General features: G+C 37.6%; 1 protein-coding gene across 3 annotated transcripts in view; it reads right to left on the bottom strand.

The window, feature by feature from the left end:
* LOC149228591 (uncharacterized) overlaps positions 1-18,598 on the bottom strand; it is a 510,588-nt gene that overhangs the window by 431,294 nt on the left and 60,696 nt on the right. For all 3 annotated transcript variants that reach the window (XM_089378284.1, XM_089378285.1, XM_089378286.1), the window contains exon 7: positions 16,263-16,338. In XM_089378284.1, coding sequence (XP_089234410.1) covers positions 16,263-16,338 — 76 coding nt within the window. The remainder of the gene's footprint in view (positions 1-16,262; positions 16,339-18,598) is intronic.

Genomic DNA, 18,598 nt, shown 5'->3' with positions numbered 1-18,598 from the left:
TAATTTTTCTAATTTGTGTCTATATATACTAACTTTTCACCTTGTATTTTCTATTACGCAAATAATTTCACTAACCCTTTGCATTTTAATTTTTTCTTGTATATAATTTCTTGGCGGTTTATTTTATTTTTTTTATATTGAGTTTTTTTGGGAAAAAAAATGTTTGTACAGGTGAAATCTCTCAAGGGATCAAATAAAGGAATAGATTTTTGAAGTTTCCAGCCCTTAAAAATCCTAGACGTCTAGGGTTTTTGAGCCCATTTTTGCAGGTTGCTTATTTTCAAATTGGGGAAGAAACCCATTTTCTAAAGGCCCTAGCCCTTACCCAACCTAAAAGGCTAGTGTTTGGGACCTATTTTGCAAGCATTAAGAAGGTCGTAAGCCCTACAAGGGCTAGATCTCATTGCAAACAAGGGTTTCTTCAAGGGATTGGCATTTTATCTCTAATAATTTGTGATTGCAATAGTCATAAAGGTTTGATCTTTGGGTTTTGAGCTAACATTTTGTGAGTGCAGGTGTTGAGGAGTGATTTCTCTCACATCTCCAAACTTGGCATACGCCATTAGGCCTTGGGTTTGCTTCTATTGCCTTCATCTCTCATTTTAATTGACTTCATAATTTATATAAGATCTGATATATTGATATAACAGCCGCATAAACATCATAATACAAGCTTAAGGACCCACACATTAAGCTAATAACTCATACAAAACATCAAAATAAATTACAAGGGTTTTATCTATCAATTTTATTGATTTATGTTGACTTTCATATAATTTTCAAAGTCTGATCTGAAATTTTCAGGTCCGATATAATTATTATGGCAATGTATTCAGGGCATAAACACATAAAATACGCCTAAATTCATTAATAAGTCACTTAAGGCATTGAACATTAATCTTGTGGTTAAATTGATTGCATATAAGTTATTTTTTAGGACTGTTGGGCAATTTCCAGATCTGATATGTTTGCTACATCGATTTATACGGCTAGATAAACTAAATAAGAATCATCAAAATTGACTAAAGATCATCTAAAAATCACTCAAATTGATTAGCTAATCATTGGAGCTTATTTGGCATTAATATTTAGGCACCTTGTTGGTTTATTAAGGACTGAATCACTGATTTTTTGAGTTAATATAGCTCTAATATACATCATTTTGAGCTCTGATATACATATAAGTCTCAAAAATTGGGTAAAGAAATTTTACAATTCATAATCATTCATGGTTGAAGTGATTTGGGCTTAATTTTAGTCATTGGCATCTTTTACACTCTTGCATTCACACAAGTGCTCCAATCAAGTTGATAAGTGTTTAATTGGTTAATTGCTCTAAGTGACATTGTGGATTAATGCTCTTAATTTCTCATTGCCATTATTGTCATTCAGTGGATTCATTGCTCATTGTTAAATTGAATATCTCTTGTGGTTGAGATTTTATTGATTTATTGTTTAAATACCTTATTGCTTTTATTTGAAAATCATTGTCATTAAGTACTTAACAAATTAAGTAATCTCATCTTAAGACCACCCATCCATCTTGCATATCATTCTAAGACTAGTCATGCATTTAATAATTTACCTCCTAGCATAAGCTTGGTTTTGAAGTTGTCAGAATCACAATCTCTGCAGCGCTAGAGGCACCAGATGGTTAGTACCTAAGGGCAGGTATCATTAATCAACTCTTTGCTTGCTGCCACTTGCCCTCTTTCTCAAAACCTACTCTAGAGACAAGCTTCAAAATAGCTAAGAGGAAGGATACATCTAGAATAGGCATATAATTAAAAGCAATCAAGATTTTTGCATCACACCTAGATTCCAGGATTTGCATAGCATTTAAGGTAGATAAGCATTTAAACAGCAGTTGCTCATCAAGTCATTTGGTTCTTAATTGATCTAAAAGCATGCAAGTTGACTACATAAGGCACTGGTCTCACATCTAAATCTAATCTAATCTATAAACTTTCTAAATCAACCAAGTGGCTAGGCCATTCAATCATGTCTCTCGGACTCGTTGGTTGCCAACTTGTCTCTCATTTCCTTCTTTCATAGGGACTACCCACCATAGCCTGTTGTTGGGAGACAGCTAGAACGGAGAGGTTAGGGATCAAAGTGACAACCCCTGACCTGAGTCGTTGTCGCACCGTGCTTGTACAATCTGAGCAACAACAGGTCTAGCTTGGAACGATGCCCCGGAGGTTGATGCAGCTAAAAAGAAAAGAAAAAGCATAATTTGGCCACTCTTAACAGGAAATGTATCACAAAATGCAAAGGATGGTCGGGAGATACAAATTTAGCACGTGGGAAAGAGCCAAACATGAGCTCTACCCCTTATTTATGGCCATCGCCCTAGTTCCTATGGGCCCTATATGAGCCCCCTCCACATTGAAGAACCCATGATTGTCCCAAACCCTGGTGGGCAATGAAATACCCCACCTTAAAAGGGGGTATCCATTGCTATATCCTACACATCACGCTCTCATCCCCTGGAGCCCGGAGCAGTTATGAAGAAAAATCAATCGAAGGCAAAAGGCATATGAAGAAGGGTGGAAAAACAAAGGTCGAGGTAACTCATGTACCACAATTTGCTCCCTCCTACACTCACATACCCAAGTGTGGATTTCCCTTATTATAGCTACCCTTGCACCATGCCATGTGGCTTTAAGCATTCCCCTGATCCCCACTTCGTTCGACCACTATATCAATTGCCATTTACCACCTTGTGGATGTACCATGGATATGTCGCCCCATTTAAAGGTTGAAACCACCTAATAGGGTCCTTGATTAACCCCCTTATTGAGCTTGGAAACACTTGTACATGTCGAAGCCCACTGTGGAAGGGCATGCCACCATGAATTGCCCCATTGATTCCATGACTTGTAAGTTCTTTTACTTGATTATTCTAATGATTTCTTGTATTGGAGGGCAAGGGGATGCATTGGATCCTATGCAAGATTGCAAGTGGGTCTCCATTTTGGTTTTGGTTTCCCTATACGAGATCCTAGCCCTCCAGAGGGCTACATTGGCACTTGTAGGGTGAGCGTTGAGATCCATGGACCTCCACCATAGCAAAGATTATTTCATGGATCCCTAGCATTGTTCATTGATTGCCCGTATTCCACCTTTTGGATGAGGATGATGCACCTAGTTCACTATGCCCAGTCGACTCCACACTTGCACCATACACTTTGCAGATGGTCCAAGGTCCAAATGGGGATGTGTCTCACTACAAGAGATAAAGGGAGGGCTTATGCCATCATCTTGGCCCTTACAGATGGTTTACAGGCATTTCGATCCACTTAGAGACCCATCAGTATGTCCTTGTGCCCCCACACCCACTTGGGGAGCACCACAGGGATTTGCTTCAAAAACAAGGGGCCAAACACTTGTCCACTATGTTTGGATTCCATTCTCACATCATGGCACACTTTGGACTCCATCAGGGCTTCTCAATTGCCCAACGACTCGTTGTATTGATCATTTTGCCCTCTTGAGAGGCCTATTCTTATGTTATTGAGCTATCTTGGTGGGCTTGTGTTAATTTTAGTTAACAATGGTATGGTCTATGCTTAGCACAATTACTTGAGACAAAAGACAAGACAAGACAAGAGGACACCAGATTTGGAGAATGCCAACGAAAAACCCCAATGTGGGGAAAACCCTTCCAATTCTTATTATTATTATATCAAAATGTTCAGCAGAGCGAGAGAATACAAAAGTCAAATTGACTTGCCAAATTCAAAGTCAAAACAGCCCTGTCAATTTCTACAGTCAAACTTCAACCCTAACGAGAAGGTCAAAGATGGTCAACGCAGCAGCCAAAATCCTCCTTTGAAGCTCCGTCAAAGGAAATCAAACTCAGCCTCCAACAACAATCAAAGTCAGCCCAAACAATTACATAATTTGCGGTCAAACTTGGTCACCCTGAAGTCAACCCTACTGCAAACGCAAGTCAAACAGCGCTGTGCCAGTCAATGCAGCCTGGTCAAACAGAAATATTCCTCCAAAAATCGCAATAAAAAATGGTCAAACAATCCCTGGTCAAACTTGGTTAACTTCTTGAAATTTTAGGCCCTGCAATTCTCTCCAAAAATTCATCCTCCTTGTGAGAGAGAGAGAGAATGCCCAATGTTGTACGAACCAATGAGAGGAGAGAGAAGAATGTGTGATTGATGATGATGCCAAATAAGGTGAGAGGTCACATGTATTTATACAATTCGTTGAGGGTGAAGAGACATCTTCGTTGGGCTTCATGAGCCTACATGATGATGTGGCTAACTTGATCAATTTGCACATGTGTGGGCATAAATTCAAAAAACGCACTTCTACTTGTCCAAATTGGATGATCTTTACATCAATTTTGGTCCTCTTGAAAAGAGGAATTTAATGCAATCATCATCTCCATCAAATGAGTTGTCCGAAGGTGGAATTTAACCCTAATTGCCAATTTTAATAGCTTGTCACCAAGGGATGTTGTTATTGCACATTATTTTATTATTTGGGGCTTAATTAGGCCAATTAGACAAATCGAACTCGTTTGAGATTGTATAAATATATGAGAGGTGATTCATTTCTCTCATCATCACTTGGATTTGGGTTTAGTAGCTAATTGAAGAATTTCACATTCCCTTCTGGAGGACGAGTTTGGTTTCATGGATGAATTTTAATGTTTGGATTCTATCTTCTTGGTCTTGGAGCTTCATTATTGGCATAATTTGATGATTGGATATACCCATTTGTACATGTAAGTGATATTTTTCATGTTTATTCGTGTTATTTACATGGTCACGTGGATGTTGCTGGGATTTTCGCTATCTAGGTCTGAAACTTACTGCTATTCTATGCGAAATTGTGGAAATTTTGATCTTTAGAAACATTGCATCATTGCATGTGCCATGTATGAATGGGTCAATGTTCCTAGAGATTATTTTTATTGAATACATCTTAACAAGTCATCAATTATTGCACATTGAAGTGTAAATTCCTTGGGTATTTTCTCTCATGCCCTAATTGCCATACGAAGTTGCCTAAACGCCTCCTTGATTAGGTATAGTCTCTCCAAATCATGAGTTCACCTTGACTCCATCTCTGCCAAAGGCAAGGCACTAATCCAGCCACCGGTGGTCACCTAAACGCTTATTTTTCTTGTCTTCCTCTTTCTCTTTCTAGGCCTAGCCACCATAGGTCACCTACAACATCAAATAAATCTCATTATAGTCATCAAAACACCTCGATTTTTTGTCCATGACTGTGTTAGGGTTTTCTCTAGAGGCCCTCCAAATTTGAAGCATTTCCGAGAGTAGGATCTCGAGATATAGCCATCCCTAGCTCTAGGACCGTTTTTTGCCCTAGGTTTCCCTTGGCTAGTGTCCTCGTTTGGATCATTATATTCAATCCTCAAAAGAAAATTTGTTCTTTGATCCTCTTCTCCTCCATAATTAGGTCAAGGTTCTCATTGGATGATCAACTCCATACCCTTAACCTAATTTTGGGTCCAGTTGGTCCTTTATGGTCCGGCAACTTCACAACTCTAATTTCACAAAGATCACATACAGGCCAATTCTCCATCAGGATTTTCGAGTCTAGGAAACTTCTAGACAAGATATATCCCCAAACCCTAACCTCAAGAATCCTCTTAGCCCTTCCTAGAGAGCATATCACCTTGTTTTTCAAACAAGAAAGTTGTACAATTGAGTCTCTCTTATGAATAAGCCTTTGGAATCACTTCTTATCCTCTTATTGATCCATTCATCTAGTGATTACCCTTATATTAGGTCTCCTCCCATTGGTGAAAGTTTGTAAAGAGCAAGGAGCCTTCGTTGAGGTGACAGTGGGCTATCGCTCCATTGTTGCCCCTTGACCTAGTATTTTCTCTATAAAATCCCCTCCTAGGACCCCAGCTAGTTTGAGCGGTGGCAGTCATCAAGGATAATTTTAGGGGCGAATGTTCGCCCTTTGGCGAAATTAAGGGGTTTTAAATTTTTAGTGGGCGAATATTTTGTATCATAGTACATTTTTACAAATCACCTCAAATAGCCCACCTTATTTTAAGGGAGAGGGTAAAAAAGGTAAATTTAGCCCTTGAAATTAGGACTTACAACCTTCCATTCGCCCATTTTCACGAATAGGTTTTATTTAAGTGAATCGATTCGCCCATTTTCAAGAATAGGTTTTATTTAAGTGAATCCTATGGGCCAAATACCATATTTATAAAAGAGGTATGGTGAATTAATAAAAATATAAATAAATGAGAGGTATGGTAAATAGATAAAACATTTTTTATATTTACTCCATAAGTCACTTTATATACATGTAAGGGTGTAAACAAATAAAAATATAAGTAAAGTGGAGGTATGGTAAATAAATAAAACGTCTTTTTATACTTACTCAAAAGGTATGGTAAATAAATAAAAATATAAATAAACTAGACGTATCGTAAATAAATAAAGCCTCTTTTTATATTTAGTCCATAACCCTCGTTCTATTTATGAAGGCTCAAGAAAAAGGTTTTATTTAAGTGAATCCTATGGGCCAAATACCATATTTGTAAAAGAGGTATGGTAAATTAATAAAAAATATAAATAAACGAGAGGTATGGTAAACAAATAAAACATTTTTTTATATTTACTCCATAAGTCACGTTATATTTACGAACACTCAAAAAATGGGTTATATTTAGGTGAAACTTATTAATACCATGCAAAAAACCATTATTAACCCTAAAATTAGAATTAATAAAAATAAAAATAGCACATGGTATTGACCCATGGTATTCACCAAAATGGCACATGGTATTGACCCATGGTATTCACCTGGAATGTAGCCTATTTAAATGGGAGAATTAAACCAGCATGTAGCCTATGCTAAGATTCACTAGGACTTTACAAAGTTTTATTATTTAGTGAAAGACTCGCCAAGATTTTATAATTGAGTAAAATATTCTAATAAAAATAAAAATGGCACATGGTATTGACCCATGGTATTCACCAAAATGGCACATGGTATTGACCCATGGTATTCACCTGGAATGTAGCCTATTTAAATGGGGGAATTAAACCAGCATGTAGCCTATGCTAAGATTCACTAGGACTTTACAAAGTTTTATTATTTAGTGAAAGACTCGCCAAGATCTTACAAGATTTTATAATTGAGTAAAATATTCGCCATGCCTAGTGAGAGATTCGCCAAAAAATTATATATACATATTATATTATTGATAAAATCGCCTTCCATTTTTCCTATATACCATGGAGATTCGCCCATTTATTATATTTATAAATTTAGGGGGGGTTCTTAAAATTTTCCCTGGCAGTCATCATCGTCAAAGTGATCTCCCTCTCATTGAAGCAAGGATCACATCTCAAGCATATTTGAAGAAAGACATCTCTAGAAGAAGAAGTATCATCATCTTCGAGGAGGCAAACATCATCATCAAAATCAAAAACCCATCAAGTTGAAGGTATCACCATCCAAGGAGCATCTTCACTTGACAAGTATCCTTATATCTATCACTGAATCTATTATCAAAATGACTTCATTTTGCAAGGAGAGCAATAATTTGGTTGGGTCATCAAATTTCCTTGCATGGAAGAAGAGGACAGATTTGATCTTCATAGAAAATGAAGTCATTGGACATGTTAGGGGTTCAATTATCGATCCACCAAAAGAAGAAGCTAAAGCTCTAGCAAAATATATGAAAGGGGAAATAAGGGCTCAAAAAATCTTATAAAATCAATCAAGCATCCCCTCATCCCTTATGTGGAAAAATTGGAAAAGTCAAAAGACATCTATGACAAACTAGTAGAATTGTTCTTCGTAAGCACTGCAGGAGAAGTGATATCTTTGAGAACCGAGCTATATAAGATGAAGGTATCAAAGGAAGAAGAGATAACCTCATACCTTATGAAGGTGTCACAAATACGAGACCAACTACAAGAGTTGGGAGAAATAATGTCCAACAAAGAGATGACCATTGTGGTGCTCAATGCACTACCTGATGAATGGGGAAAATTTGTATCAAGCATCTATGGAAAGAAGGAAGCCACCCCATTCAGTGAACTTTGGTCATTGTGTAAGATTGAAGAAACCAGGTTAAAGGCAAAAAGCGATGTAGGCCCAAGCGATCAAGTACAACCATTTGCTACCATGGCTAAGAGAAAATGGAAGTTTGGTCAACAGAAAAAGAAGAAGATCGATATGTCGAGGTTCCAATGATATGGTTGTCAAGAATATGGGCATTTCAAGAGAGACTGTTTGAAACTCAAGAAGGACAACAATAAGTGAAAAGAAAGAAATGAAGCCCATATCACCAAAGAAATGAAGAGCTTGAAAAGAAGAAAATCAAAGGAGGAAGTGAAAGATCTCTACTATGACTGAGATAATCTCCTTCACTTAGTTCTTTTCAGTTTTTGTAAGATATAGCTATCATGGTAGGAAGTATTTAAGTATGACAGGATGCATCATATTAAAAGCATATGATTGAAGCAAGAGCTCATGACATCATTATAAAAGCTTGAAAGAATAGTTGAAGTGGAAGTCTACATGGTTGTAGCAAGTCATTATGATGGAAAGGAAGTAGCTCATGATATCCTCATTGAAAGCATATATGGTTGGAAGAAATTCAACTAGCATGATAGAAGATAGAAAGGAATCATCATACGTCATCATTGTTAGGAAGGAGCATTTGCAGGAAGAGGATAATCAAGATCCTTCATTTCTACATGGAAGAAGCAAGTGTCTCACTAACAAAGGATCCATTGTTTAGAAGGATGATGGTATGGTGACAAAGGAGTGCAGCGTCTCAAAATGGTTGAAAAACTTTCAAACAAGGAAAGGAAGTTGCCGAAGGAAGTCTAGATGACCAAAAGGAGACAAGAGGTATGTATATATTTGATAGATTAAGTCATGTCATCATATAGTTGCAGATACCATGGTTGAATGCTCTATCGTATGAGCATGATCGAAGAGGAAGGATCTCTTCCTTTGGTAAGATGCATGAAGGCATATGTCTTGAACGAGTTCACGTACTTATAAGATGAAGTCAACATAATATGCCCTCATATTGAGCATGAGGTGGTTGACAAAGATGAAGGAACTATGTATAGAAGTTCCTGGGGAACAATATGTGAAGAAAGGACGAAAAGTTCGTGAAAAGTGTAACTATAGTCACATAAGATAAGTGATCAACATCTTATGACTAGAAGAACTGGCTATGACATCTCCGTAGAGAAGGTATGAAGACTCTGATGAAATCTGTAAAGGAAGAAGACCCTTGACATTGAATGGCTTGGAGATGTGTTTATAAATGTGCAGGATGTTGATGTTGCAAGCAAGCAGATGTCATGATGAAAGCCATCATAAAAGGTAACTTTGATTTGATGTTCATTTTGATTTTTGAACAATATTTGGTTGGGTTGATATAGGGCTACCAAAAGAGAGTTGTAGATGTCACCTACAACTAGTACTCAAGAGAATTAATGGAAGACCCTAAAAGTAACATGACTTGGAAAAAGTAACAGAATGAAGAAAAGCCAGATGTGGGCTAGAAGATCACTTTCCGATGAAGAGAAGGATGACATGATTGATAGTTCAACCCTATCGTTCATTGAAGGAACGTGATGGATGGTTGATTCCCTACAAAGAAAAACCTAGAAAATGGAGGCTCTTAAATGATGAAGATGAAATTCATGACATTGAAAGGAGGAGCCCTACCACTGATAGTACCATGGTCTCCACCAAAGAGTAGAGAGTTGTCATTGGAAACAAGTCCCTAGTTAAGAGGGAGCTTGGAATCAAGTCCCTAGTTGAGAGGGAGTTTGGGCAAGTCCGTGGTTAAGAGGGAGCTTGAGTATATTCCTTTTATAGGAATGAGTATATCCTCCCTAGTTGAGAGAGAGAGATAGACAAATCATTCTTGTCTTCATATTGTGAATAAAGAATGGAGGATTGGGTAAGCATCTGAGATTGATTATGATACTCTTTGAGGATGTGGTAGGGCATCCAATAGGTAAGAGTAGTTGAAGAGGAAATTCCTTGAGGATGTGTTATTCCAAGATAGGAATTGTCCTAAAAGGACATACCTTGTGAACACTCGAGTGGGGTATGTGCCTTGAGAGACAATGATGATGGTGTCTATCAGTCATTTGTCTCACCAACATTGTGCTCTGATCTTGTGGAGAGATAGAGTTGTTAGTCAAGGCCTTGTTATGTGACAATGTTGGTTGATATGATGAGATGCTCTGGCATAAGCTAAGGAAGTAGCTTATGAGATGGCTTACCAATCCAACTCTTCTTATGAGAATTCTTCATTTTGAGAATGTCCAAGTACCTTGTATGGATTATGAATACCTCCCTAGTTAAGAGGGAGTGTTGAAATATGTAACTAGGTTCGGTCTTCATAATGACATATATAATCATGATTTTATGTATTTGATGTAAAGAGAAAAACAAATTTATCATAGTAATTCTTGAGGCATGGGTTTCATGCTCAAGGGAAATTTATTTTTAGGTCAATCACCCATTGTGCGCTTATAGGGCTTGTCATTGAGTCTACAAGTCAATTAAGTCTTTGTCATGTATGAAAGACCCTTTTGGGCACGTTACATATTGTAAAGGAAATTTATTTGAGTCAAAGTCCCTCCAAGACCTTGTCAAACTAGAAGTAACAAGTCAGCCTCTATGAGAGGACTAGTTGGCCTACAAGCAGCAAGTCGACCTAGTGAGAGACCTATATATAAGGGAGGCCTCGACCTCATTTGACATGGAAGACAAGTAACTCATGGAAGCACAAGAAGAGCAAAGATACTTAGAGAAGGGAAGGAGAATCTAAGGAGGAGAAAAGTGAAGTTTGCAAGGATTGTTTTTGGGCAATTTACCTCACACGTGCTAAGATATTTAGGGCTACTTTTTGCTGCAGGAAGACCAAATTGCAGAAGCAATCAAGAAGATCCATTTTGGTGTCAAGAAGACTTGTTTTGAAGGTTGAATTATCAAAAAAGAAAGTACCACTCAAGCAAAGGAAAAAGAAGGATAATTTCTCCATATTCTCCCACACGTGTGAAGTTAGATTTTCTGCAGGAACGCTAAAAGTTGTAGTCACAAATTACAGGTCCAATGTTGAGGTCAAAGGAGGTGTTGCAACAGTTGTGAAATTGATTTGACTTGAGTTGATTTTGGTAGAAGAAGTTATTAAAAGGAGAAGTTTTACTTGGTCTTGGAGAGGTCTTGGTCAAGGGTTATAGGCCTTGGAATTCGTCATTTGAAGTTCTATAAGAGAAGAGTTCTTGTGGGTTTTCTTCTCAAGTGGAGAGGTTTTGGCCCTAGCTGATCACTTATATCTTGTGTCCTCTTGTCTCATTGTTGTTTATTGTTTTGGTAGTTGTTTGATGATAAGAGCACTAACTATAGTCAAGTGAAACTGTGAAAGAAGAAACTAATCAAGTTAAATAAAAACATCACAAGCAGTTATCAAAGTAAGAGAAATCACCTAATCTAGCTGCCCCTAGATTTCTCAACAGAAAGAACATCCTTTATGTTTTGGCTATAATAGATATAAGTGTATACTTGAGTTTAATGATCAACAATACACCATAAAAGATTGCAGCCAAGAACTTCCTCAATCTTTTATCAAAGGAGAATGTGAAGGTCACCTATATGGCCTCCTTGTTGATAATACAAAACATGAGGCCTTGGTGCATGATAGTCGCATGTTCTCAAAGATGTGGCACAAGTGTCTTGGTCACTCGCAATATGGGGCTTTTCATCTCTTTAAGGCATGTTGCAGGGACTACCAAAGTTCAAGTGCGGGCAATGTGTGCAAATGATGTGCACTCGATAAGCGTTCTAAGATTACTTTTCCATTCAACAAAAATGGATCCAAAGATTTTCTCCAATTGATACACCTGAATATGTGCAAGTCTACATCTTCCTCTTATTTGAAAGGTAATTCAAAGCCTTGGTTGAAAATCATATAGGGAAGAGAATCAAGGTGCTTCAATGCACTAATGGAGGAGATTATGTCTCCAAGGAATTTGATGTTTTTTGCAAGTGAGAATTATTAAGAACCTTACACTACCATCAACCAACAACAAAAATGCAGTCATCAAACATAAAAATGAAGCCATGATTGAGATAGAAAAGATCATGATTCTTTCCATGGGCTTGCCCACGTGTCTTTGGGTCAAAGCATGCAATACTATTGTCTACATCTTGAACCAATGTCCACACAAGATTCTAAAGGAAAAAGAAGAAAAGGAGACTTTTATTTGTGAGAAGCCACAGGTATCTCACTTTCGTGTGTTTAGTTGTCCAACTCATATTCATGTTCTTAATGAGAAACAATCTAAGCTTGAGCCCTCAAGTATGAAGGACATCTATGTTGGATATATTGAGACTTCCAAAGACTACAAGACCTACATTCCAACATAATGTAAGACAATGGTAAGCAAGGTTGTGAAGTTTAATGAGAATGAGTGGTCCTCAATGTCACAGAACCTTCTCCAATCATTGAAGAAGGAAAAAAGTTTATTGTTCCAAATTCAGCTATGAAATTAAAAATACGTATGAAACTTAAATGTCTAAGATTCTGACCTAGGTAAAGATCCCTCACTATCTTCCAATTAAACTAGAAATACAGGATGCCTTACCCAAACATTGTAGGATACAAAAGTGACAAGAACAAGTTAGAGAACCTACATCTACATTTCCAGTGAGTCATCCACCTAAAAAACTACCTAGCTTTGTTGCATTAATGACTTGTATTTCTTTGATAGAGTCTTTTGGCATTAATGAAGCAAATGCAAAGCAAGGATGATGACTTGTTGTGACAAAGGAGTAAAACTTTATCCTCAAGATCGATGTTTCAGAAATACTTATAGGACCTTGTTAACCCCAATAACACTTCTTGCTACTAAAAGGTTAAGGTCCAGTGACACTTAGTCACATTGGTCTATTTCAAGACGCTTCATGGCATAACCATTGATATGAGGAGCTTATATATTCAATTTTGTCAGTTTCTCAGAAATTGCTAATTTGGTTAGTTCTACTTTTTCAATATTTGGACCATCGGGGACCCAGACATCAGATTTGACTACTTTTTCTTGATCCTAGTGAAAAATCAAGACCAATGGGATCGTTTTCATTCAAATCTAGAATCGCACTTTTTCCTCTGCTTTCGTTTTTTTGTCCTTTTGCTTTTTTGTAATTATGGCTTTGTTGCCTCAAGATATAGCAAGTCTTGTGAGTGAGCTCACAAGACGAAGTCTACACCAAGGGACAACACTATGAGGTGGAGGCCCACTATCACCAAAGCCACAACCACCTGCGCTCTAGTGGATTTTCACCACAATGGTGGCTTCCCTATGTTGGTCACCTAATAGATATTCTAAGTCTTAGACCTAGAGGTGACAAAGATAGGCTAATGAATGACACACAGCATAAGGACAATGCTCAAACCAGCAAGGACAAGGCAAAGCATGCCCTCCAAAGACCTATATAGGGCACAAGTGACCTCGAAATTAGTAAATAGGCAAGGAAACAATCTTACAAGGTATACTGGGCCAACAAAAGGCTAAATAAGATAGATATGATCAATAATTGGAACAACAAACCTTCAAAAGGCCCCAAGTTGAAGCCTAGGGCTAGATTAGGGCTACCCTAAGTAAAAATTGCCTAGGGCATATGATGTCAACCCTAAAATGGAAGAATTCATTGTGGGAAAGAGATGATTTTGAGGCAATGAGACAAAAACCACATGTAAAACCCCTCCCCAAGCCAACATACTACTAGTTGAATTCATCCCTAATCCTAGCCTAGCAGTTGCCTTAAAAAGCTGGAAAATTTAAGAAGAGGAGAAAATTTAGTTTCAAGAAAGTGTTTATGGTGTGATCACCTATGTGGAAGGCTAGTGCTTAATCCTTGGGTGATGGATTCTAGAGGGAGATCTATTGATGGAGGAATCAAACCTTAGTATGGAGCAAAGGCAAGAAAAAAACCTAGTTTTCAAAACCCTAGCTATCATTTTATGAGGGGATAAAGTCATTGAAGAGAGCTCAACATGAAGTTCCATTCAAGGGATTGTCACACATTCTCAAGGGTGATGCACACAATACTTTACCAAGATTTCATAGAAAGATATTGAACAAAAACTAGAAACCCTAACAATAACCATTCCATGCAATGGCCATAAAAAGATATTCACAATATAGAATACTTACAAAAAATGCATGAACCAATCCTTTACTATCCCAAAAAAATGTCTCCACAACAAGAGAATGTCGACAAAAGATCACATTTCCACAAGAAAACAAGAGAATTTCAATTAGGCTAAAATCCTTCAAAGAGCCCAAATTGATCCACAAGTGATGATGAACAATACAAATGACGTGACCTCTATTTAAATGAGGTCTACATCAATTAAATTTGACTAATGGAGCCCCTTACAACAAGTTTGACATAAGATAACCTTGGGTTACAAGCCAACACACTAGCTAAGTGACCAAATAAACCATAATTACCCACATTTGTGAGTCGTAGCCTCTAGGAATGTTGACATCATGCCCTTTAGGGCTCCAAATGCAATGTCAAGGTGAAGTGAGGTCTGAAAAAGTGTCATAATGTTAGGATCATCCAAAATTTGGGGAAATTCTTCAAGTCCTCCATTGGGGTCACAAGTCTAGGAGGGGTACCATCATGTCGTCTTCATGGGTACCAACTGTCAAAACAAGGCCTCCTGGGCTTCTCCAAGTGCAATAAGCCCTCCCAAGTCTCTCAAAGGGAGGCCACCCTTATTTGCGTTCTAAATCAAGTCTTGCCCATCAACTTGTGTCGAGGCCAACCTGGGGGCATGCTGGGTCAAATGGTGTCATGTTGAAGAATCTTTATACTAGGTCAAAGTAGACCAACGTCTCAGTCCTGAGGGTGCTCTAGGATATGCAACATTTGTTCAAGGCATCAGGAAACTCAACTCTCTCAACATTGCATCTGCTAAGCCATCTCTCTCTGGAAAGGCCCGGGTACCTATGGAACACCTGACATAAACAACATGAACTCAGTTGAAAGCAACCATCCATTAGAGACTAAGATCATATGAGCATCTAAGTGGATCAATCTGAATGTTAAGGGCATATTAATACTTCAAACAAGGATCACCTTCTGATATCTAACTAGACCAAGTCCCGTAAATGTGTTCCCTACCTTGATAGAGGTGGCTAATGCTTAACCCTATTAGGCGCTTCTAGCCCTCAAGGGGAAATGACAGTTCCAAGGTCAACCCTTCAATCAATGGGTGTTAATGTAAATGTGTGACAATGGAGGGGAAAGGCTTCATGGCCAAGTGCAATGGTCAAGGGGACTAGCAAATGGGGATTCCACATCCTATGCGTATGAATGCCATGAGGGAGCAATTATGGAGGCATGAGTTACCCTGCTTAACCTGTTTTTTTCACCCCTCTAGTGTGCCTTTTACTTCTTCTTAATAATGCTTTGTATTGATGTGCTTAGCTCAAGGGTTAGAGCTTGCTCTTTATGATGTAGCATTTTATATTGCCCCTTAAGATGAGGCAATTCATCGCTCATCAAGGTTAAGACATGCAAGGGTTCCTTTTGATGTAAAAGAGCATCATGTGCTCAAGAACTGTGTGATGTCTAATGAAGAGGGTAGAGCTCATGCTAGGCTCTTTTCCCACATGCTAACTTATGTCCCGGCCATTTTTTGCATTTTAATTTTCTTCTTTTGTTTTGTTGTGGCCATGATATGCTTTTCCAATATTTTAGCTGCGTCAACCTCCAGGGCAATATTTTTTGGCCCTCCTCAAGGAGTGTGGACACGTGGGTGCCAAATCCCAAAAAAACAATTACAAGTTAGACCCGAAGAATGGATGTGGCATATTGGGGCTGTAATGTGTGATGGAATGTGTCAAGTATGGTGTGGGGAAAATGAACACACTATGTCAATCTAGGTCCTCCAAGTAGTGCCCCTCCTATAACCCTAAGGCCTCAATGGAGGTCCCACTAGACTAGGGTAATTATGCTGACCTACTCAAATATAGAAAAATACAATAAGGTGGGTAAATTACCCATAGGCTCAATAAAACCATAAATACATCAAATACAGGGTCAGCACGTGACCTCTAGTGAAGATTGACCATAATCTCAACAAAATGAGATATACAACTCTACAAATAATAGTTCCATAAATTTTGCCAGTAAACTTTATTGATACATTAACTGATAACAATAGAAATCAAGAACAATTTACTTACAGTTATAGAAAGTGAAGATATCATGTCGAAAGAATTTAGAAGATCGTCCAATGCACTCTTTGGAAATGTCCATACTCTGAAAGAGGAAATCAAACGTTACATGGCAGTTAAAATTGCACAAATATGCAACAGAGATCCATTATGTTGTGCAACGGCAGAAAAACTAATACAATTAAAATCGATAAGAAGACTTATTTAACAGAGAATGACACAAGCACACAGAACTATAAAAATGACCATTACTCAAAGCTGGTCAATCTCAACCCAATAAAACAAGCGATCCTAACATAAAGCGAGTCTATGTCTCCACCAAAATTGAATCCAAAATATGCAAGAAACTCTCAGTTCTAACTCATCGATGCATTTTCCTAAACATGTGACAACCAAAATAAATATCCACAATCATGACAAGTTCTCAAGCAAAGCACAAATGTGAATTGAAGAATTAAAGACTCTCAGCCTTCAGGTGCTAAAAGCTGAAACACAATGATAGCAGCAAGGCTCACTCTAATGAAACAAAAACATCTCAATTGAGAAATGCACGTGGATTGAGAGAAAGTCTCCCAATCGAGAAGCTATTGACATCAAATTAAAACTTGTAATTTGTACTGCTATGTTTTATGATTATCCTATAATTAAAAAATACATAGGGCATTGAAGAAGGGCAGAATATATGAAATCCCAAATGGTTCAAGAAACTCAAATGTTAATAAGGAAATGCAAGGATAGGATGCTCAACTAATGATAATTCTACATGAATCACAATAAAACTAAAAAAGGATGAAAGGGGAGAAACTATAAGTAGTGCCCCATTCAAAAGCAATCAATCTGAATCTAGAGGATGAACAGAAAACCGTCATCCAAAAAGAGAGAAATTTTTAAAAAGCATCTAACTATGACGGACAAGCAGAAATATACAGGGAAAATTTTAAGGAAACAAATTTATTTTAATGTTTAGAAACCTTGGCGAATCTTACTAGTCACTAACATGCAAAGTATAAAATGTTTGAAGATACTTTTGTAAAAATATTCAAATTTATAATGATTTTGTGTTTGTAAAATTTTGGCAGTTTTTAAGTTAAAATAATTTTATACTATAAAATTTGGGCGAATCAGTTTTAGAAAAAAATGGAAATTGGTGAAACCTTTTTTTGGAAAAAAAACATGGAAAATTAGCCCACCTGCAAGTATTAGCCCCTAAAATTTTCCCTTGTTCAAATATATCATATTCAACATTCAAGGAAACTAATAATAATAACAAACTAGAAGAAATTAAAAAATCAAGCACACTGCTATATTTCCTGTGTTCAAGGTTATAAGACACCCACCCTACACCTTTTGTGAATGTTCCAACTCCTGAGGCCCTGCTAACCTTTAGCCACACAAAGTCAAAGTTATACGCATGGCTTTGCTATCACTTATTTAAATTCTTGTAAGACACAGCCTCATGAAGTTACAAAATTAATAGTTGACAATTACAGATTTCAAATGGACAGAACTGCACCAACAAATTACCCTTCAATTTACAGTGGACTATGAACAAAAACCAATCTTAAAAGGATACAATAAAAGGGAAATCATGAAGTACAAGTACAAGAGGAAGTACACACATTTGAAAAGACAGATCTGAAAGGTTCAATAAGCATGTTAAAACAACACGGTATCGATGCCTGCTGCTTTAAAAAATCAGCATACTAGGACAGCAATGAAACTATCCCAATGCAACACTATAATCAGAACTACAATCACAAACATAGGACAGGAATGGTACAAGTCATATTATCATGGCAATGAAGATAAAGTATAATATCTTAGCTCATCACAAGCTGGTACAACTAGTCCTTTCAACTCCTCCCAAACAAGGACTCCTCAATGCATCCCCGACGCTAGCTAGGGCTTCCACAATCACTGCAAACCTTAACCAGAAATACAAAGCCCAAGCAAGATATCCCACCAAGCTCTACAAGCCAGTTTTTGCAGCTTTCAAACAAGTCATCATCACACCAACTGTCAAACTCCAAGATCTCTCACTTGCATCACAACCTATCAAAGAGATTCACATACTTGCATTCATTAAAAGCTAGAATACTCAACAGTTGCATCTCACAAGCAAACTAACCCTAGCACTAGTATCCCCCTTTAATAAGAATCTATTTTCAATCACCACAAGCTTCAGCCTCAATATTTCAAACTTCCCCGTGGCTTGAGGTTGCGTCAGAATCTTAATGAAATGCAAATTTATAGGACTAAGTAGCTCGAAATGTGGAAACGTGTACTAGTTTGCAAAACGAAAATGCCTAGAAATATGACCCCCCAAAAATGGGTAAACGGGGGAC

Source organism: Pinus tabuliformis, chromosome J (assembly GCF_031772625.1).
Source record: "Pinus tabuliformis cultivar Carrire ecotype Pingquan chromosome J, CPIR1, whole genome shotgun sequence".
Lineage (NCBI taxonomy): Eukaryota > Viridiplantae > Streptophyta > Pinopsida > Pinales > Pinaceae > Pinus > Pinus tabuliformis.
Note: the sequence above shows the minus strand (reverse complement) of the source record. Positions and strands in the feature narration are given on the sequence as shown.